Source organism: Plectropomus leopardus, chromosome 2, assembly GCF_008729295.1.
Source record: "Plectropomus leopardus isolate mb chromosome 2, YSFRI_Pleo_2.0, whole genome shotgun sequence".
NCBI classification, from domain to species: domain Eukaryota; kingdom Metazoa; phylum Chordata; class Actinopteri; order Perciformes; family Serranidae; genus Plectropomus; species Plectropomus leopardus.
This window is the reverse complement of record NC_056464.1, coordinates 11,716,371-11,739,263: the sequence shown is the minus strand read 5'-3', so window position 1 is coordinate 11,739,263 and position 22,893 is coordinate 11,716,371. Positions and strand designations below refer to the sequence as shown.

General features: G+C 38.6%; 1 protein-coding gene and 2 non-coding genes across 3 annotated transcripts; 2 read left to right on the top strand and 1 right to left on the bottom strand.

Moving 5' to 3' along the window:
• Nucleotides 1-3,329: 3,329 nt before the first annotated feature.
• Nucleotides 3,330-17,905, bottom strand: ccdc3b (coiled-coil domain containing 3b). The gene is made up of 3 exons (XM_042497729.1): nt 17,209-17,905; nt 12,471-12,645; nt 3,330-5,900 (listed from the first exon to the last, which is right to left on the bottom strand). The coding sequence occupies exons 1-3, from the start codon at nt 17,559-17,561 to the stop codon at nt 5,607-5,609; spliced, it is 822 nt and encodes a 273-aa protein (XP_042353663.1). The 5' UTR covers nt 17,562-17,905; the 3' UTR covers nt 3,330-5,606.
• Nucleotides 17,906-19,965: 2,060 nt separating this feature from the next.
• trnar-acg lies at nt 19,966-20,038 on the top strand. Its single transcript has one exon. It is a non-coding gene; the product is annotated as a tRNA-Arg (tRNA).
• Nucleotides 20,039-20,976: 938 nt separating this feature from the next.
• On the top strand, nt 20,977-21,049 carry trnar-acg. The gene has a single exon. It is a non-coding gene; the product is annotated as a tRNA-Arg (tRNA).
• The last annotated feature ends 1,844 nt before the right edge of the window (nt 21,050-22,893 follow it).

The following is a 22,893-nucleotide window of genomic DNA, read 5'->3' as shown; positions in this document are numbered from 1 at the left end:
TCGCTTATCTGTTCACCAATAAACTGATGCTGTACCTCAAACTTGCTGCTGAATAAAATACAGATTTACATGTGATGGATAACCTGCAAACTATAAACTTTATATAAAGCTGAACTTCATCACATGGATGGATCCTGTTCCAAAGTTGTCACACAGAGTTGGTGTCTTTCCATGTGATGCTCTTCATCACCATCAGCTTTAAGTTGGGCGATGATAATAATGAAAAGATCTGGGGCAATGACCAATTCGTATTCACATATCTAAAATGCATGTCTCAGTGTCTATCAAAATAGTAACATCATTCACCAGTAACGCATAAAACCGGTGAACTCACAAAGAACAACAGTCGTCCCACAGCAGGATAACTTCACATGGAGTCCAGAATTAAACACAAAAAAGCCTCAAAATCACAAACAGTCAATCAGAAACATTGTAAACTTTCAGGATGGAAAATACAGCAATATAAAGCTAACATCCCAGAGCCTAACCATTAGATATAAAAACTGCTTGGCAGCGCTAACAACAAACACATGAAGTCAAATTCCTCCTGCTTGTCTTGTGGACTTTGTCAGCAACTCAGAGGAAGAAAGGAATAATTACAAGTGAAGGGTGGAGGGTAGAAAGAACAGGGGGAGGGGAAGTGGAAGACGGAGATTGAAGTAGGTTGTTCGTAAAGGTAAAAAATAGCAGTTTACCCTCATCACAAAGGAACGCTTGTAAATGCATACACACTTTGAACTCCTGAGGTGATTTCCAGCCTGAAATAAAGTTTGTGTGTCGCAGTATTATAGTCAGGAACTGTGGACATGACAAATTATTTCCCAGAGTGAAAAAACAACAGTGAAATCCAAATTCTCAAGTGTTAACCATGGTCTTTTTGCATGCCATAACTGGGCTGTGGAACTGAATCCAGTGTTATGGTCATTATCGTTGCCTTAAAGTAAAATACTGAGATCATTCTTTCTGGCTCCATGAAATCTGCATTTCCCTCTCTGGGGTCTTAAGATTGAGTTTACAGTACAGGGCTGAGGCTAAAAGCATGGTATTGTGATTCTAGTTTGACTGGAACAGCAGAGGTCTCTGAGGCCAAACACATCAGTCATCCTTATTGAAACAGACATAGACAGGCAACAATGAAAAATCACCTCCTCGCCAGAGTATGGCTGGTCATGTGTGAAGAGATGATGAGGAAGCGTTTCCACTCACTTCAAAACGCGCATTCACAGAGGTGCTGGGTAATGTTCACTTTGTGAAGCAGGAGACTGAATGAGTTGTGAGAAAGGTGCAAACTAAGAGTAAAGGCATCGCTGATATGGAGTTTATGGAGTCAGCACCTTAGCTGTTAGCCACCTGCTCAGCCACCTCCGTGGGGGGGGGGGTCCATACAATTTATATGCTCTGAATTTCGCATAGAGCAGAACATTCATAAAATGCTTTTCTACCTATATGAACAAAGTTACTGAAGTATTAAAAGTATATTATGTTTGAGGCAACTGGCAAAAAAGTCAAAGCTGGAAAATTAGCATAACACAATAAAAAGATGAACAAAAATTAAATGGTGAGTAACATATTAGTAATATAAAGAAGTGATTAAAAAAAATAACTCAACATTGATACTTGGAAAAAAGAAAGAAGTGGAATCATTAACATTTAGCTGAAGCACCAATGTGCAGCCACACAGAGCCACTTGCATGACTGCGGCGTCTACTTTTATTTCTTCTATTTTAATGGAGCAGGGGTGACTAATTAAAAACACAAAGTGCTGGTCCTCTTTTCTTAAAAGGAAACACCGGCTCTCCGAGTGCAGAATTACCTACAGAAACAACGGAGCCAATGGCAAGTTAGAGAACTCAAAGTGAGAAACCTCTGGGGGATTTCCTCATGCAGAGCGATGAATGACGGACAGAGTTTAAGACTAAAGTGCTGCTTGAGAAAACATGAACAGACAGAGGGGTAAAAAAGAGAAAAGATATACTGTATTAACCAATGAGATGCTCTGGGATTATCAATACAAGAAAAAAAAAAAGAACCCAGAGCAGCCAAAGAAAGTAACAGCATTTGAAAACTTAAAACAAGGCTAGATAAATAAACCATGTCCACAGATAGCCAGGTCCTCTGGAAGGGACCACCACTGTGCCGTCGTATTGCCTGACATCTGTTTTGCAGCTTGGCTGTGCACGGTGGTTTATGTTGAGAAAGCAATGTGTGTATATCATCTTTGGCATGGGTCCATGGGATTTTGACAGTTGGCTGCAGGCAAGGTTGTCTGATGCGAAGGTTTCACGGGGAGAAGAAAGAGCTAACGAGGAGACAAGACGAGAAGCTGTTCTCTGCAACACTTTCTCATTTTGCCAGAGAGGTCAAACGATGCGCGGGAAGTAATCTTATAAATGCCTGTTTCGTATCCAGCTTTACTGCATAACAATCCTGCGAGGGTCCCTGACATAAAACATGTTTGAAATATGTCTCTCTTTTTTTTTTGGTTTCTCCTCTCGCCATACTAACCCCTGCCTCTCATTCCCCTGTTTTTACCACCATATGGAAGAAATTTGGTTCAGCTCTCCTGGAAATTGTGTTGAAAATTCATCTGCCAACATGATTTCGGGTCTCAAATGGTCCTGTGTTCTCTCTGAAAGTGCACCGGACGTAAAACTGGACAAAAGCTTCAGAAGAAGGGGTCAAAATGGGGCCAATTCATCGTCAGGATTTATGTTGCTTTTGAAGTTCTTTTTAAAACTTTTGATTTATTAGCACCGAATCACACTAAACATATTGTGCCTGCCAAAATGTATTCATCATTTCTGACTAGAATACATGGAAAGCAAGAAATGTTACAATTGAGGTTAGACACTTTTGCTTGAATTCATTACTTTGTCTGGCTAGACACATTTACTTTTGAAATATATAGCGGATGAAAAGAGGAAATAATGTTACACTGTTCTTTGCTCTTATGCCATGCGACTGGTTCAAATGTTACATGAAACTGAAACTGATGAGACAAGTCTGTAAAATTCAATGAGGCAAAGGGTAAAAACAGAATTCACATCCAGACTGCAGTCTGCATTTCTTGATGGCTACTATAAAAGATTTTTATCCCTTTCCCCACTGTATGGATTATGGCTGTGCACAGGAGGCTGCTTTTACACATATGTCTTGTTTGATTTATATGTTGAAAGCTTCATAGTTTTAGTTGTTATGGTAACTCAAGAAAGCTCAGATCTGTGGATTAGTTAGTGAGTTAATTTCTGTCTAATTCCACCCAAAACAAAACATACAGTACATATGTACGTTGTGAAGATGACATCAATTAAAAACAGCCACAAAAGAGGTTTTGTAAAAATTCATTTATGTTTATAAAAAAAAGAACAATAACTGTTACACAAATGATTATGCTACTGGCAAAGCAAACCATATGTTTATAGTCTAGAGAAAGCAAAAAAATAATAAAAGCAAAAACATAAAGTATAATAAAGGCAAAACTTTCATTTCTGACACAGAAAAAGCCAATCCTGTACCACGCCAGACTCACTGGCTGGACTTTAAAGGAGTACTTCACACACAAAATGACTATTCTTACATCAACTACTCTCCCTGTGTTACATCTAATCCGTGAAAAAAGCCTTGAATCACTAACGGGTGAATGAAGAATGCAAAATGAGGGAAAATTCTTGATGAATTGCAGCTACGTATCCTCAAAGAACGGTTTGTATGGCATCCTATGAAAATGCACACACAACAGTTTGTGTGATATTCTACAAATTAGTGCCCCACAAGTGTTGTTACGTCCTTGATGTAAAGTTACATGATTGACGTACAAACACATGCCTCCATGGGAAAGTCCTGGGGTTAAGTCTGGTATATTTGACCCATCTACCACAGCCCAGCCTGCCTCCCACTGCTTGTTTAATCCTGTCAGCACATTAGTCACATGATTGCAATATGACGTGGTATATGCATGAATTATGCATTTTTTTGTAGGGGAAACATACAAATATTTTATATGAGAATAGCCTGATTGAAGTTATAGGGCTCCACGTTTAATAACAATAAAACTATATCAAAAGAGCCATTAAGAAACTCTCTCACAACTTGTGCAATGTAATCTAAGTCTTATTAATCTAGTCACATTCTCAGCTATTTCCAAACACATGTATTTTTGCAAAAAACTATTTAAAACACTTCTGCATAACAGTCTCACACACGGACCAGTACTAGCAACTCAACTGTATACACCAGCAGAGTTCAAACCCACGCATTTGCCCAAGGGCTTGTATGCAGACGTTTTTTATGCAGTTAGGTTTATTGTAAATGTTTTTGGGAAGTACCGAGTACATAAGTACACACACACAAGTACGAGTACATGTACGACTACATAAATGAGACTTGGATTGTACTGCAGAAGTTGCGTGAGAGTTTGATATAGTTTTTCTGTTAAATGTGGCCCCCATGACCTCACGAATGTGCCCCATTTTTGGATTCTTCATTCACCATGGAGGCAAAATTCAAGGTAACAAAGGGTGAGTAATTTATATACAAATGATAATTTTGCGGGTGTATTTCTTTCATGAGTGCTCAGCACCCGGTTCTCAAATACTAAAATTACACTTTCATTCAGTGCAACGTGTAACAGACTTGCATAAAAGAAGAGTTTGTGGGGAAAAGGCACCCTTGGGAAACAATTCACTGAATTTAAAGAATCATACACTTTGTGATAGTTTCTTGGATATAAATAGATGCAAGTAAATTAAAAGCAGGCAAAGGTAGAAAAGAAGGGTGTGACGTAATGTTTGGCCTTGCAGCTTTATACATTTTGGCACAGCTGTAACTATGCGCTCACATACACAGTCAGTGTTACAAGAAAGAGAAATGTCCATATCACCTCATCCAAGAGTGGACCCCCCACAAGACAGAGGTTGATTTGGAACATTTCAATGACAGTTTTCTGAAGTAAAAAACTAATTTTAATATTTATAAAATGCATAATGTGTCCAGCACAGAAAGAAAGATATTCCATATTTTTAATGCTTTAAAATTGTCCACATATTGCTCAACAGTGCATCCACCAGCCGAAAGCTCTGTCTGATTTTTGGAAAATGCCTGTGCTGCCAACTAACTTAAACTCACAAAAGACAAAGGAAAAAGTCAGGGATTCAACCCGCAGTTATTTAAAGAGAAAGATTATATTGGACTAATGGGGTGAAACAAGATTTGAGGATATTAAGATACAGATCTCTTACTCCTGTGAAACCAGTTCACTCCCTTATCTCAGAGGCAGTTAATCCTTCACTTTAGTTCATCTGGGGACACAAAATAGGTCAAGTCTAAGCCCTGCCCTTTCAACAGACACACACACACACACACACACACACACACACACACACACGTGGATATGGGTGTAAATAGGAATGAATGGTCTTTTTGCACACGACAGTCTCAATGGCAAAGGTCAATTTTACCAGGAAATAACTAGACCAACAAAATGGCCAAATTTCGTTGTGCAGGTAAAGTTTCTGTGTGAAATAAGCTTATTAATTTGTTTGAGGACATGGAGAATGTAATGAAATTCAATTTAAAGTCCATACTGTTACTCTAAACTGATCACCAGTCTAGTTTTTTAGTGTCCTGGAGAGGACCTTTTTGAGCGGCTTGTCCCTCTGGTCCTGAGTCGTCTCCTGATCGGGGTGAGTTTGGGGCGTCTTTGACTCGTAGAGCTGTTTGTGGTTGAGCGTCTGTTGTTCCTTTGTTGTTTCCCGTTGTGCCTGGCGCAGCAGACGTTTCATGGTCTTCACCTTTTCTCTCAGGTGGTCATTGGCTTTCTCCAAAGAGCGCACCTTCTGGGAAAGAGTCAAGACCCGTTCCTCCTCCTCAAACAGAGCCTTCTGCACTGCGGAGCACAAGAGCTGTAAAGAGAAAAGAAAAGATTTGTTTATTCCATATCGTTTTTTTACAGTAAATCATTTAAAATATGCGTAAAATCGTGCTTGAAGTGTACTACAGGCAAATGGGATAAACTTAGGACCCACTTGAACACTAAGCTGTCAAATTTTTAATCAATTACTCACCAGTATCATCTTATATTCTACAAGATTTCCGACAGATTTTCTTTTTGCTCCTGCTTTTGAATGATATCATATGTGGAGATTTTATCCCACAAGGCTCATACTAAATTTTAGTGTCAGATTCAGTGTTTTTGTAACATTTATGACAATAGCACCTGACAGATCTGCTGTTTTTGATATGGGATATCCTTTGGATAAGTCATATAAAAGAACACTTTTGGCATGCTCTTCTGGCTGACAACCTGTGCCAACAGCTCGTAAGTCATTCAGCATATCCTACTGTTTGTGTATGAATGAGACAGAGAAGTGACTTTTTTAGCTGCTTGTAGCCTAAAAAGAAAGACAAGGGAGGAAAAAGTCATTGAGAAATTAATAAGTAAGTATTTTTTTTACATTATACCTTTCTTGCTTTGGAATAATTAATTGAAATATATCTTAAAGGAATACTTCAATCCCTCAAATCACCATTTATTTATCAATTATTCCTCCCATGTTTCATTGAATTTGTTAAGAAGACTTTTATTCTGGCATACCTGCCTGGTGAATGAAGAATTTAGAAAACACTTTTTTTTAAAAGGAGTACATTTTTTATGAATTGCAGTAAAAAGGGTCTGCGTTTCACAACAACAAAACTGTATCAAAAATCAATTTGCAAACTCTCACACTTTTGCAATCTAATCAAAGTATGATTTATACAGTCATATGCTAATTAGACTCTATGTTGCAAGCAAACGGCCCTTTCCAACTGGGAACTCAACAGACTCCATTAGCAAACAGTATTTTACCTTGCTGATGGGAGCTGCTGGTCTACTACTGCTTGAAACAGTTTTATTTGTGTTATTGTGTGACTTCAAATTGTTTGAATCCAGACTAACCCTAATAAGCACCAACATCACACAGTATCACAAACTAACTAACTGACTGAGGCAGTGGAAGACCATCAGCTCCTGTGTTCAGCGAGGTAAAATTACTGTTTTTGTCAATGAAGTCTGGCTTTGAAGAGACCATAAATACATTTCCCATTGCAAAGTGCTGTCTGTTTGGTAAGTGCTGAGCATACAACTGGATAAATGAGACTTGGATGAGTTATGTGTGTGAGTTGTGTGAGAGTAAGTAAACACATGTTTTGATATAGTTTTGCTTTTGTTGAATGCAGACCACTATGTCTTCAATTCATCAAGAACTTTCTCCACATTTGGATTCTTTGTTAACCAGAGGCATGTAAAAAAAAAAAAAAAAAGTTTTTTCCACAAATTTCATTTAACACAGAGTGAGTGATTAATAAACAGAGGATCTTTTGGGGCTGAAGTATTCTTTCAAGAGTTTCTATGTACTGTTTGACCTGTTTGACAAGCCAATTTAAATGAGCCACCAGGCAACACACGTTCTTGCTCCAGGTAGGTACCAAGATAACTCTAAGGGTAAAAATGTTACACAACATGCGTCGTCTGTTTCAGTAAAATTAAACCCAACATGCCTGCAAACCTGCGACAGACAATCCAAAAGGCCTGGACCTTTTCCTATAGGTGCAAAAATGAGCTCCAGCTGCCTCTGACTGCATGCCTGTCTGCCTGAGTGTGGATTTCCTCCACAGATCCTAATGCTTCCACATGGGGCCCGCGTGAAACACTGATGTATATTCCCTGCCATCAGATAACAACCGCTGAGGGTTTTGAGGAAATGTTAAAAATGTGCTGCTGGCTGCTGGCCCACATCACTGGTTAGTCCATTACTTGCTGTAATATTAGCTGTGGATTTTTCCCATGTGCTCTTACTTTTGTCTCATGAGGGATTTGAAACTTTATAACGCAAAAGATGAAGTTCAGGAGCAGAACAATCAAGTTATGCAAAGCAGAGGGTGTAAAGTGACACATTGCTGCTCTGTGCACTCAGGTATGACTTTCACGCAAACACAAGAGACCTTCAGTTGGTTCCTGTATCCACATTTACAGTGTTGTTTTAGGCTAAGCTGCAGTGTGGACCAATACTTAGGTAATTGCCCATGAAAAAGCCTGGAGCCGAGACTGATTCAGAGATATAAAGCTGCCTCAAGGTAGACAACATATTTAGTGATAAGCTTTTCTGTTTTATCAATATGAAAATCAGACCAGGAGACAACATAAGTACAGTTGTAACATGCCTGTGCAGTGTGAGGGTAATAATGAACACTTTCTTGAACCACATGTCTGGATCAGAGCTTGATAAAGTAGCTAATTACAATCACATTAAGAAATAGAATAATTACAAGAGAGTCCAACAGAAAAAGAATAATAGCCGACAAAGAAGCTACAATTAAAGCCTTTAAACAAGTAGACCACGGCACTAAGAGGAAAAGCAGTCTGGGCAGGATAAATATAGGCCAGAGTTCCACAGCAGCAAAGATGAGATATGATGGCAATTTTCCAACAAGGGTTTTGTAGATAAATATAGGCCAGTGGTTATTATGTCTCTCAGGGAAAGCAAATTGATCTCATTTATCAATTTAAATTCAGCAGTGATTATTTAAATAACCTCCAGTGATAAACTAAGGAGTGAAAGTTTAAAAGTCTAAGGGCTTATGAATGGGCACAGTCACATATCTATGACTCTTATCTCCGTAGAACGTCTTGCAGCAACTCACAGAGAAGCTTGTTTTGTTCCTGTTCAAAAAGTCAAGTTCCTATCACAGTTTACCAACCAGATTTTCTATGTGATGTTTAGATGTAAATTTGCCATCGAGCCAGATTCCAAGATACTTGTTCTACCTCCAACACTCTATGGGAAATACTCCTCCAACAAGCACACTTTCACATTCCTCTGAAATTTGCATTAACATAACCAGTCAATCAGGACATGCCTATGCAAATATGTGCGGTACCCACAGTATATACTGTAAGGCAGTACCATGAAACTGTCTGCCATTCAGTTCTCTTCAGCTGTGGTAATTACCTACTGTCTTTCAACCCCTGCACCCAGGGGGCCCTGTTGCTCCTACGCTGTTCATTGAAGAGGGCACGGGATGGCGGACATCATAGTGGTACTACCTTATATACTGTGGGGTCCTTAAGTATTTGGGTAATTTTGTCCTGATTGGCCAGCTATGCAAATTTCAGTGGGCCATTGCATGTCTTCTTGATTGGAGGAGAGTATTACCTGTGGAGTTAAGTAGAGGTTTCCACCTGTGCTTTTCTTATTCTCTTTTTATTTTGCTATGCTCAGATGTCCAGTGTGTAGGTGAGGTTGGGACTGTGGAGTTGGGACTGTACCATGCCAGGCTCACTGGCTGGACTTTAAAGGACTAAAAAATTTCTGTAGACTGTAAAAGATAACTGTAGAGAACATGTGCTGGACTGGAAGCAGTACACATCCAAGAAGGAGCTAGGAAAACTGGAAACACAACGCAGAGAAAATACAAATATCATGAGACGAGGCACCAGGTGGACCAATCTTGGAGTTGGATTTCACTTTAACTTTATTACTGTTTACAAATAGTAGCCAACAATTCCTGCATGGTTTAACTTTAAGAGCAGTCTGGTTCAAATTCCCAATACACTGAGTCATGCTCTTCCCACAATGCAACGTTGTTAGATACTGCTTCCGTTAGATACTCCCCACCTAGTAAATAACTACGTCTTTTAAATTCCAGTATTTGACGGGCCCCAAAATGGGTCCATGTGGTACACCTTCTGTACCCTGCTGAATTTAAACAACTCTGACTTTATTCAAACTTCATTGAAACATGGACAAAAAACAAGCGGGTTTATAATTTCTGCATCACTGAAGCCTTCTCTCAGTGAGGAGGCATCTTTAAAACCTTTCTGAGGACAGACAAGAGTCTACCCATCTTGAGTATTAAAGATTTTAGTTAGAACACATTAACTGAAGCTCTAAACTTGTGAGCAGCAATCAGTTTGGTCTTTGTATCCAGCTGTCAAGTCAGGACAGCATTTGTAGCCCTTCCAAGCTAATATTTCTGCTTTAGTGTTGGGACCATAAAACTGTGGGAACATGCTTAAAATAATGTTTTTATTGCTGATACTGTTTGGCATTAAATCTCAAAATGACTACATGCCATTTGATTTACTTTGGTTGACACTGGATTATGTGATGCGTATGGCATGATCTGTTCTGATGTGGGTTTAGGTCAGTTGTCCAAACAATGGTTGTGCAGCACTAGCAAAAGTCTGTTTTTATTTTGCAGGGAGGAAATCTAATCAGGAGAATGATGTAAGAAAGCAGCATTGATATCTAAATGTTGCTCTGTAATTATAATCACAGGCCTGAACCAAAAGTTTTCTGTTGGAAATGGAAATACAAACCATGTTTTCATTCCCTTTACCCATGGCGGATTTTTGCTTTTATGAGTAGTCAGCAGATGATTGGAAACAGACAGAAGAAGAGTGACCTAAATCATAGGGATTAGGCCAAAGGTTTAGATTCATTAAAGGGGATAAAGCAGTAGTGAATGACTGGAAACCATTTATATACTGACACATGGGCTCTGGGACAAGATGCAGGGAACCTGAAGAATCAAGGAGCACCAGGTGTTAGTGATTGCCAATGGTGTTTAGGTAAAAAACAGTTTCCATCAATAAAACAGTAGAGCTTAAGCTTATTTATTCAGGCCACTTTGTCACACACATTAAAGATGTAACATGCAACAATCCCACATTGAAATATCTAAAAATGACTGAACCTATGTCATATATTTTGTTGAGTTGTGTGCTTACAGTATACCAAATGTTTCATTTGGTTGCCTTGCAGTGACATCTTTACCCTCTCTAATTCTCAACTTTTTTATGTCAAAACAACATTCAATGGACAGCATCACAAAAGAGCACAAACATACCATCCGATAACAGCAGTGGTAGATCAGCAGTGGTAGATGGATATAATGGATTCAATTGGTCATCAGAAAAGGCTGCCTGAAAGCTGTGAAAACATCTAAATATAGTGTACACTTATTTTTTCAGGAAGTTAAAATATGTTTTTGCTGATGCCCTGTTGAAGTCGATACATATCTCTCTTCAAAGCCTCCAGACTCCTTAGACAGAAAGGGTAATTTTTTCTCACAGAACTCAGGAGCAGCTGGTCTACCACCACTTTGCTCTGTTGTTTGTGTGACTTGTTCCCAGTAGAGAAAACTATGTTGGGCTTCCTCACTATTGAAATTGCCAAATAACATTAGCTACAGTAACTGCAGCCTACAGAGTAAGGGTAGTCAACTGATCTAATGCTAATGGTAAGTTAGCAAGTTAACTTTTCTTAACTATGAACTATTTTTAACTATTTCATTAGAATGAAATGATCAAAAGTAACATGAATAAAGCTTTACAAATGAGCATTTCTGTCTAAGTTGTGTCACATATATTTTCATCGGTAATGGTGGTTGTTCGCATATAGAAATGTTTCTATCTGACTGTTTAACAATGAGGACAACAACTCCCATGATCCACAGTACTTCATGACAGCATCGAAGTCCATCTTTTATCCTTGTTCTAATTGAGAGACCTATGGAGGGAACCTACAGACTGTGCGTTTAAAAAGAGTAGCAACCTTTACATACTTTCACACTGTCATCAATCTGCATTGTCCTGTGTAACCCAGGAGCTATTTTGTGATTAGTGTACTTTTATGATGTATCCACCCTCCCTGGTTTTACTTAAGTTAGTGATTTCTACATCTCTGTAAATACTATTCAGTGCCCCGCTGAGAATGAACATGAAAAGGTGGAGAGCTGGTTTTAGATCTAGGTTATTCTCTTTACTCAGTTTTCATCTTATCTTGTGGCTACACTTGTGTTCTGGTCTGTACATGTTTCTTGCGTGATGAATTTCCACTTATTTGATTGTTGAACATCTGCCTAAAACAGCACTTGCTATTTGATTCTGAGGGACTGACAACCGAACCTTTCTTTAGTGTTTTGTGAGCTATCAAAGGCCATTGTAGTTGAACTGGACATGTCTTAACGTGATGTCACTTACTCCTACATTAGAGCTGTCCTCTCTGGGCATCAGAAAATACTCCATGAAACAACAAAATACTTTGCCAAAGAGCTGGCAAAAACAATGCAGTTTAAAGCATATTTTTCCTTTAAACAAGTGACTTCTTTGTGGAGCCAAAACCTCAGGAAATGTGTGTTTGGTTTTCCATGCATTTAGAACATATTTAACTTGCCAGCTTCTTCATAGTGTTTCTTTGAAAACAACAGGATGTAATATTGAATCGTTTTATGTGTGAACCACAGTACTTTGGACTATTGTGGTTGACTCTGCTCTTTTTCCAAAAACCATTTGTTTAGCCAGCATGAATGCACAACAACTGAACGACAAATGATGTCCTTATCACTAACTGAGTGTGAGAAAGACACTTCAAAGGGGGCAAACAACACCAGGAGCCAGTTTATGCTGGTGGTTCTGGTGGGCTACTTACCCGGCTGTCCTCCTGAGCCTCCCACTCCGGGGTGTAGCTATGGACCTGAGTACCGGATGTGCAGTTGGAAAACTGGAAAAGGCTGGCAAATATGCGGTGGTTCTCTGGAGTGTCGGGGAAGATGGGGTCCTGGAAGTTCACCCCATGAGGGATAATATTGTAGTTCTCATCCATCCTGCATGCCAGAAAGAGAAAATATAGTACTGATATAGTTGTGAAGAAAGGCAAAAATTAACATACAGTAAAAAGTTTTGCATTTGTGAAAACAGAAGCAGATGCACAAAACCAGAAGTCTTAAACAACAAGAATATGTAGTGCTAAATCTTCATGTCATAAGATTTCAAATTATAGCAAATGGACACGTTTTATCTTTTCATCCTATACAGTTGACAGATTTATGTAAACAGTAAAAAAAAAAAAAAAAAGAGGAAAAAAAAACATCAAAACAGAATTGTTTGCAGATCTTGGTCTATTTTTATGCAAATTCAAGCATTATGTGGATGAGTCACGCCAGCAAACTACAAGCCAAAGGGATTTACTGAGCATGTTTCATATCTTCTCCTATGATGTGAAGTGTGTGAGGGAGGAAGTCTTGAAGCAGCATATTTCCATACATCTGGATTCCATCTCATATCCCTTGAGGGACATCAAGAGTTTGGTTGTCCCCCTATCAGAGACTCTGTGTGTGTGTGTGTGTGTGTGTGTGTGTGTGTGTGTGTGTGTGTGTGTGTGTGTGTGTGTGTGTGTGTGTGTGTGTGTGTGTGTGTGCATGTTGAAAGAGCACAGAGAAAGCTGATATTATGCTTCAACAGAAGAGTCAGAGGTGATCAAGAGGTCAGATGGAACTAACTTAAAAATAAACCAAGCACAACAATAGTGACATAAACCCCTTTTTTCACAATGTATTGCAGCATATGCACACCTCAACACTTCACAAAAACTTTATTTTGAGTGACAGTTTATGTATGAGTTTCATCTCAGTTTTCGGTCTAGTATTCTGGTGTTTTCTTTTGACGGAGACGTTACAAATCTTGAGGAGGTGAAATATAGGCTTAAGTTTTTACAGAAAACTTACAGCTCAAGCAGAACAGTCAGTCTGTTTCATTTAAAGGTCCTGAGGGATAGCCTCGGTTCCCCGTGCTGCACTCTGATTGGTCCTGTCCCGGGAGCTTATTCATGATTGATTGGAAAGACTATTTTTGTCTGAGATAAGTGTTGTTGGGGCTTTCATAACAGGAAATAGACATCCACTGGAAACTGCGATGAGAAGTTTTCAGTTTTGGCTTGCCAATAGTGTGTCTGTAGCTCAGTGTTGCAAAACGGCCACAACACACTCCTTTGAAACTCTACACTGATCTGTTTCAGGTTTATGACGGGGAGTCTCATGTTAGTGAGGATGCCACAGAATGAGACATGCTAAGTCAATTTGTTTAGCAAAATCTAATTTCTTTCATACTTGATGAAAGTTGACATTTCATCTGAATAGTGATGCAGCTCTTTGAGGTTCAATCAGTCCCTCAAAGAAAAGTTGAAGGAATAGTTGCAACATTTTGGGAAATACTCTTATTTGCTCTTTTTGTCTCTTTACTTAGCACACCAGGATTTTTTTTTCTGTGCAATTCATTATTATGTCAATGTAATTTTGTATTTTTACACAGAATGCAGATATTACAAAGCACAACCATGCTCTGGAAAGTTTTGATGCAGAATGTTTACAGCTATTACAGCAAGTATTTTACATGTTTTTTCTTTTATTCCTCATGCTCCTGGTGTGTTAAGGCCTTTAGATGAGAAGATAACTACCACTCCCATATCTGTTAGGTAAATATGAAGCTAAAACCCGCCAACAGTTATCATAGCTTTGCAAAAAGACTGAAAACAGTTAGCCTTGCTCTGCCTGAAAGTGTCAAAACTGCCTACCAGCACCTCTGCAGCTCACTAATTAACACGTTATATTTCACTTATTTAATCAGTACAAAAACTGAGGTGTAAAAATGACAAGTTGGACAAAAACCCTATTTTATACCTATCTGAATGGGTTTGTTTCCCATATGGGTCCACATGCTTTGGTTGCTGAAGTCATCTGCAAAGGAAAATGTGTGGAGCTTTTTTGGGGGGGAGTTGCTGTCTCCATTATATCCCTGGTAAACACTGAAAAGATCACTGCTTTGGTTTACTGAAGCAATTATTGCTTCTTAATCATCATCAGGTCTGCACTTAAAGGCCGTTCTGTTGCGACTAGCCTGTAGCTTCAAGAAGTTTCCGATGGTGGTCGCCTGGCTGATTACGGGGATAACGTCCGGATGTTTTCACCATCACAACAGGGGACAGCAAAGTCATCCCTGAGGCTGTCATTAACTAAAGCCGGTGAAATGATCTTAAAAGTCACAGCAATGCACGATCACACAATGTGAGTGTGATTCCGTGCATAATGATGTGTAACATATGCTCTAAAGAATACTATTGTAGTTGGCCCTGCTGTAGACCCTCATGAGGGGCAGCCAGACTTTAAACTTCAGGAATGCTTTTCAGTGCCCCCCTCTGAATATCTAACTCTTCATCTGTTTGAGAGAAAAAGCACAGAAATATCGCTATAAGGCCTGTCAGCACACGTTCCCCTCATTGAGCAGCACACTGTTGTGTTTCAGCAGGACAAAAGGTGGTCCTATACCGACCACGTTTACCTTCAAGCTGTTGGGAAATGTCTGGCTCTGTAATTACACTGGCTGGAATGCAATCGACGTTTCCTGAGTAACAGTGTTGTTTCTGTCCAACGCAGACATTTAAGAATTAACCTGCCACATTCTTTGTTTGAAATCTGAGTAAAACATTTGGCAGGATATTAACTATATTTTTAACCTGAAATCAATACGGTATCTCATGGGCAGATGCTGATTCAAAGAGAATATGGGAGGATGGTGCCAGTTCTCTGCTTTTGACTGCTGAATGCTTCCTTACTGACTGACGATTGATTAAATCCTCAGAGAGTTCCTTTTATGACAGATCTCTTCACAGGTCTGAAGAGTCGCTGGTTTTCATTGGAGAGACAGGCCAGGAGGAGGTGAAGTTCAAACCATACTCATAGAAAACACATTACTGAGGTGTCCCAGCAGTTAGGACAAATACAATAATAAGCTTTGATGGCAACATCCTCTGTTCATTTCAGGGTCACTCCCCCTCTCTCCCTCCTGATTTTATGTCTCCTTCCAACTGTTCACTATTGAATAAGCACAACAATACCCCAAAAATCTCATAATAAAATGTCTAAAATAAAAAAAAGATGATTGGATGCATAGGGTGAATAAACGATCCTCTCTTAAGTGTGCCAGAGGGACAGATGATGAAACCCCAAATTTGCATATAAAATCATAAATAACTGTAGTTTTGCCAGGAACAATGTAACATTGCATGCCTTATTTTGCATTGTTTCCCCATGTTTATAGGCTGAAATTAGGGGTGGAAATCACCAGAGGCCCCACAATTCAGTATTTTCACGATACTTTATTTCTTGTACAATATTGCTGCTATTTTTTTAACATGTTGCTATATGCTGATTAGTACAATAATATTTATTGCAATATATTACTTCTCAACTCTAAATTATGTCCTTAAAGAAAAATGTTAACAATTGTTTTATCTAATGAGATTAATTTTTAAAGATAGGTTTTCTTACTTAAATCATTTTTATAAATATAGGCCCTGTTTAGTGGACTGAAAGGGCAGTTGATGGTATTTTTCCAATAGGCTAACAAAGGTTACATTTGTATTTACAATAATAATAATTTATACTAAAATATCAATACTTGGCATCTAAGTATTAATACAATACTTACACTAAAAATATTGTGATGCTATATCAATTGTTCCACAACTCCTGATCATAATATAGCATGTGGTTTCTTTTTACAGTTATGATCAATTATCACTATCTTTTTGTATTTAATTCCACGTCATTATGTGAATGTAAATGTATGTACATTTCTAATGTATATGTGATTACCTTAGTGAATAGATGTAGATATGTTTTGCTGTGTCATTATACTATTTTAATAACTTGATTTTCATATTTAATGTCTCCACCATAACAATTCTTAGCTGTGGGGGCAACATCTGACTGTGCAGATCTTGGTGAAATTTTTGGTAGTGACAGGGAACTAAGTGTGACAACTTTGGTCATACACACGCGCACACACACACACACACAACACGTGTTGCCATTCATGCATTCCAGTAACAAAAGGAGGCAGTCCTGTCATCTTTACTGTCTGATTTTAGAAACTGTCTTCACAAAACTTGCCAAGATTCTCTGGCACTTGGGGAAATGTGAGCAACATTTAGAAGCTTGATCTTTTCTCTAAGACAGAAATGGCAAATACATTAACACAGCAGAGAGAAAAGGGTGCAAGTGGGTCATCCATCATGTCCATGGGCAACACTCACGAAGACATTTTTTAAAACCTTTAGCACAATGTGAATCCTATAATCATGTTGTTTGTTAAACCTTACCCTGATGGGTAGAAGTACACAAAGAAAAGGGTATAAATCCATCACAAAGCTTAACTGATACATCCTAAATGAACAGTTTCTTTTGCTGGAAATAAATCCTAAAAAGTCTTGTTTTTACATATATCTCTATTGACTGATGCATAAAGTGTATGTTGGGGGCCAATAAAACTTAATGCGTCTGTGACAATGAATTATTCTCATCATTGATTAGATCAATATCTGTGTTTCTCACCTTAGAAAGAAGTAGTAGTTGTTGTTTTTGGTGACACTATAAGTGAAGCAGGTAAAGTAGCCCAGGCCGGTGACATTGAACCTAGAGCCTGCGGGGACCTCCAGCATGCTGCCCCAAGCCTGGTCGCACAGCAGCTCAATCTCCGCAGAGAAAAGCAGCTCGCTGTCGGACGGCAGATAGTTGTACACATTGTAGGACTCCTTGTGCAGTGCCAACACCTTGGCAAAGACTATAATCTGCGCCAGCTCGGCACGGCACGCTTCTGTCTGCGGCCTCCAGTCGTGGGGCAGGTGACATCCCCAGCTCCCATCAGCACCCCCCGCTGCCAGAATAAACGCCAAAATAATCCACATGATCCAACAGAGATGAGGCGACTGTGGGTCAGTGAGGCGCACCGACGCGCGCGATGCTGCTGATGGATGAAATCACGAGAAAAAAAGTCAGCAGCTCTCACTCCATGCACATACTTCCAACAATGCTGCTTCACAGCAAGTCAGTTTAAACAAAGGTTTAACTCAAGAAAATAGTCCCGGGTAGTTGGTGACTTCTCTGCTCTCTGCGCTCCCTCCTCCAGCCACAATACCTGCGATCACTGGATCAGCCCATTCACACCAGCAGCATCCCCTGCAAAAAAGCGCCTCTCACCTTTGAAATTAGATCAGAGGTAGCGAGTAAAGGGAGCGCATTCTGGCCTACGTGTGAGATTTCCAAACTTAAACATTCAGAACATTTACCGTAAATCCTCCACCTACAACCGAGGTTGTGAGATAACGAGGCATTATTTAATGCAACAAAGAGTCCTGCGTCTCTGCTGCAGACAATAAGAGACTGACGCCCTCTAGTGACAATAGGGACACAGGGTCAGTAGAGGAATTTACTTTCCTTAAGATACTTTTTTTCCAAGTTTTTTCACTGTGTTAATAGATTATACTTAAACGTTTTCCGCTGGCACACTCCAGGCTCTAAAGGAAATATGTAAAATATGCGCAGGCCTGCTGCACCATTATGTTCAGCTGGTGCCCAGGTATGAAGAGCTGATATATTGGTTGCTAACTGATGGAAAACAGACATTTAGCAAAAAAAAAATTAAAAAAAAAATGGAAATATTAATCCTATTTTTTTGCACGAGAACAATATAGTTTAATTTAGTTTATTTGCAAACAATTAAAAACTGCATGAAATACAAATGAATGAAAATATGTAACAGGAAGGGAGAGCACAAGAAGCCAGAGGCTTATACAAACGGACCCCTGGATGCTGCAGATGCTGCAACACAATCAAATTAAAAAAGGAAAAAAGGGGGGAAAAGAGGTTACTTAAAAAATAATAATAATAATGGAGTAGAATGGAAATAAAAATGGAGTAAAATAAATAAATAAGTAAAATAGAGCAAAAAAAAATATAGGAGGAGGAGACAAAACGGATTTACTAAACTTAAAGGCAACAAAAAGAAGAAGCAATTAGGTAAACAATTAAGGAGCACAAAAGAGCAAGGTAAGGTACATTAAAAGCGCAAGGACCTGGACATATATGTATACAGTTTTTTAGCTTTATTATTCAATTTCTCCACATATTTTAGCAACTTGTAGCACTTGACAAAGTTAACCTGTATATGAATACAGTGAAAGATGGAGTACTTTCTTTCCACTTATATATGAATATGATATGTACTAAAAAAAATTGTCACAATATTAACATTTCTTAATTGTTTGCATGCAGATTGTCCATGAAATAAATTAGCCCCTATTATTGTTATGAAATTAAGAATTGAATCCTATATGAACCTCACTGTTTGTGAGTTTCAGAGGCACCTTGAGTCAAAAATCAGGCGATACATATCACTCAAGTTGGCCAGCAGCGTTGCCTGTCACCTGTTGCCTATCACTAACAAACTTCTGCTAAGATTTGACAGATCAGAATTCAAGCCACTACCAAGAATTTTTTTCAGAGCCCTTTAAGAGATTATTGTTTATCCCCTGGTTTATCCCAGTGCACTAAAAATTTTGTTTCGCTTCTCATGATTTGATAAATCATAATAGGTGTATCTGCCAAGGATGACGCCGGAAGTACCTCCCCCTATAATCAACGTTAAGTCGTTTCAGCCACCCCACTGTGCTCGGACAGACGTCTTTTACTATATTTTTGGTAAGTTCATTCAGTTGCTTTGTTTTTTTTTGTCTTTATATTAGAATTTGAAATTCAATTACTGAAAAGATGTGGTTTACCCACAGTGGTAGCGAGTTAGGCCACGCTCCGTTTTAAAATGCTGATAAAGATTTGTGCAACTATTTACTTAAATAGGTATTCACATACAGTCAATGACGGGCTGGCTTTTGGTTGATAATACTAACATTACCTAATCATTTGTAAAATATTGAAAATTACTTAAGACACAGTTATCCAACGTTTTTTTTTCTTCTGCTATTGCGTTTGATCCACAGTTTACCATAACAGGCCAAAATAGATGTGAATAGGTCACTCAGTGTATTTGGGTTGTTTGTAGAGTATGCTAGTTTAGCACCTGTGCATAGTAGGGGTGTGAATCTCTGTGTCTTAGGATTCGATTTGATTTCGATTCTTGGAGTCACGATTTGATTCAGGATTCTCGATTCAAAACGATCTCCAATTCAAAATTGATGCTAAATGATAGTTGAGTGAAGTTACGAGTTATTTTTGTGTATGCTTTCAATGCTCCTAAGGGAAAACAGAACGTGTCTAGAAGTCAACACTAATCGCATATATTATGAAAATTTCATAGGGCCAGTGGCGCAATGGATAACGCGTCTGACTACGGATCAGAAGATTCTAGGTTCGACTCCTGGCTGGCTCGAACTTTTCATTAGTGTGATAGTAGATATACGACTTGATCAAATTTACTAAAATACGAATAATACCGTTGTCCAGAGTCACATTTAGATAGATAAACCAGCATAAACCTATGCTATCCTACCCTCTATAGTTCCCTCTGTTTTTTAAAAAGTCTTTGAAGGCGTTGAATCCGTTAATGTAAATATAAGGTCTTGACTGGTCAGAAAGTGTCTTAAATAGATCTTTCAAATGTCTTAAAAAATAAAATGAAATGTTGCATCATAAAATCTCTAAATAATAAATAAGCCTCTCATATTAAAGCCACCAAAAAGTCATGTTTTAACATTAAATATTTTGGCAACAATCACCATTATTTTAAGTAACTGATGTCTGTTTTGACATAAAGTTTGTTTTAAATTTAACTCCGAGGGGCTTAAAAAAGTCTTAAATCCCACTTTCTTTGAACAGTAGGAACCATAAACATGCATAATAATGTGAATATAATAATTCACAGGGCAGACCTGCCACATCCAATAAGGACGTGCTGACGTATACCAGCAACAGGTCAACACAGTCAATGCAACATCTGCAGATGTCTATGCTAGGAATCCTGTCTTGTATCAATTTATATGCTATTTTCTGTTTGAGTGTTCTCCAGGTAATTTGATAAACACCACATGTAGGCTTACAGTTATTGACTGATTAAAAGAGAAAATATAAGGGTTGCCAGACCTCTGCCTTTTGGATGCAAATTTGATAAACCCTGATAATGCCTTCCTATATTTGTTTATATGTTTATGCATTCATTGTTTATTAAGAGACTTTTTGTCTTTCTAATAGATAGTGAGTCAGTATGAGAGAGAGAGAGACATGTACACCGGACTGATCTCTCATCTGCAGTTTGTAGACGCTGACCCTGCCAGACATTACTCAGGGAATATGAGCATTACATATTTCATAGGGCCAGTGGCGCAATGGATAACGCGTCTGACTACGGATCAGAAGATTCTAGGTTCGACTCCTGGCTGGCTCGACTTTTGGATGTGTTTGCACTATATTGAGAACACTCAAACGTAAAGGAATCCAGTAGATCTGTGATATATAGCACTGCTAATATCCCTCATCTGCACACTGCACGCGAAAGGGGAGAGAGAGGAAGTTACACACCACAGACAAACAAATATGTTTAAACAGAACAGGACTTAAACTTTCATCGTGTTGGTTTGAATGCTTCAGTATATGTAATGACACACAGGCATGTGGGTGATCATACTATACTGACGGTACGGAAAAATGGCTCCCATGCAGTCATAGTACATTTGATGTAAAACATATACACCTCTAGGTGGCAGCATCATCAAGCATGACGGCATTAAAGTGATGTTTGTCTTTATTGTTAAACTCTTTAAAAAATCTCTTGGATCAGCTGGGAAATGCATCATCACAAAGCTGAAAGTTCTCACAGGACAGCTACACTATAATCGCATGTATCATTAATTCAGAAAAATCTTATATAGTAGTAAAGCACTCAGGGAATATTTTAATACTCATTGACAACTTTTGCTTTTGGTACATTTTATGTATAATGCTTACATGCTTTACTCAGTGTTGTTAAGTAACTAATTACATGTAATAAAATATATGTAGTTAAAAGTTGAAGTTAAAATAACTTCGAAATGTTGGAGATTACCAAGGGGTTAAGATAGCCAACATTGCTGCCAATTCTTTCAAATGCAGTTAACTTTTGATCATTTCTGCTTGTTTTCACTTAATTGAACTATTACATAGCAAGCATGATTTGCAGAACATGTAACACAAGTACAGCCACTGAGTACAGATCTCACCTGTGGGTCTTCTGATAATGATTTCACTAAAATTAAAATGATTTCTTGGTTTAAAGCTCTGTTACTTAAAGTACTTGACTGCTATCGTGGCAGTTTCAGTTTTTCTCTATTGTCTGGATGCCCTGTCAGTGAGTCATAGTGAACCATAGCCTGTCATACTGCTCACCACAGCAAATACAATTCTCTAAGTTGACCTTAAATTAAAAAAAAAAAAAAATCTTTTCTTGAAACCACAATCCGTTCTTAGGACTTAGCACTCTCCATATAGAAACAGACACACAAAATCTTTTCTTATCACTCTCACAAGGCCTTCAAAACACAGTAGAGACGGTTATGATGTGTTTGCCACACACTCACATTTCTTTCCCCCCCATTGCTCAGTATAATCCACCTGATGCCTGTTGTCCCCTTGGGAATGAAGCTGGGAGGGTGATGGGCGTGGAGATTTCTCCGGTGACGAATACAAAGTACCAGTAGCTGCATGGGGGCCCAACAGTCGGGTGTTTGAGAGATGAAGAGTCTGCATGAGGACATGGCCGCAACTCTGTTGACCGTGATGCTTATAATCCCCTACATGTGTGAGGGAGGTGAGATGGTTTTATGACACAGCTGACCGAAAGTTTAAGAGAAAATTCAACTTTTTGTCTATTATCTGGGAACTCAATGCATCTGTCACTTGTTTATGTGATAGCCCTGCTGAGAAAATCCACAGCAATGGACTTCCTTCAGAAAATTAGAGAGAAGCGTGAATCTGAGTGTTTTCCTGGAGGCTGCAGCACAGAGGCTGGAGAAGTGATGGAGGCAGAAGACGGAGGATATGTAAGTTCTTTGTCATTGATACTTAATTTCCCATTTGATGCTGATAGAGGATTCCATACAACAGACATGTACCTGAAATTGATTGATTTTACATCAAATTAGTCTTAGTTGTTTTTATATGTAGGATAAACACAATTTGGCAAATTACACCTTAAACATACAACAGACATGTACCTGTAATTGATTGATTTTCCATCAAAGTAGTCTTAGTTGT

Coding starts and splice junctions, on each gene's coding strand:
- ccdc3b (XM_042497729.1), bottom strand. CDS start 17,561: ATGTGGATTATTTTGGCGTTTATTCTGGCAGCGGGGGGTGCTGATGGG. Junction 12,646..17,208: donor AACTACTACTTCTTTCTAAG/GTGAGAAACACA, acceptor TCTGGCATGCAG/GATGGATGAGAACTACAATA. Junction 5,901..12,470: donor AGGCTCAGGAGGACAGCCGG/GTAAGTAGCCCA, acceptor TTCTCTTTACAG/CTCTTGTGCTCCGCAGTGCA.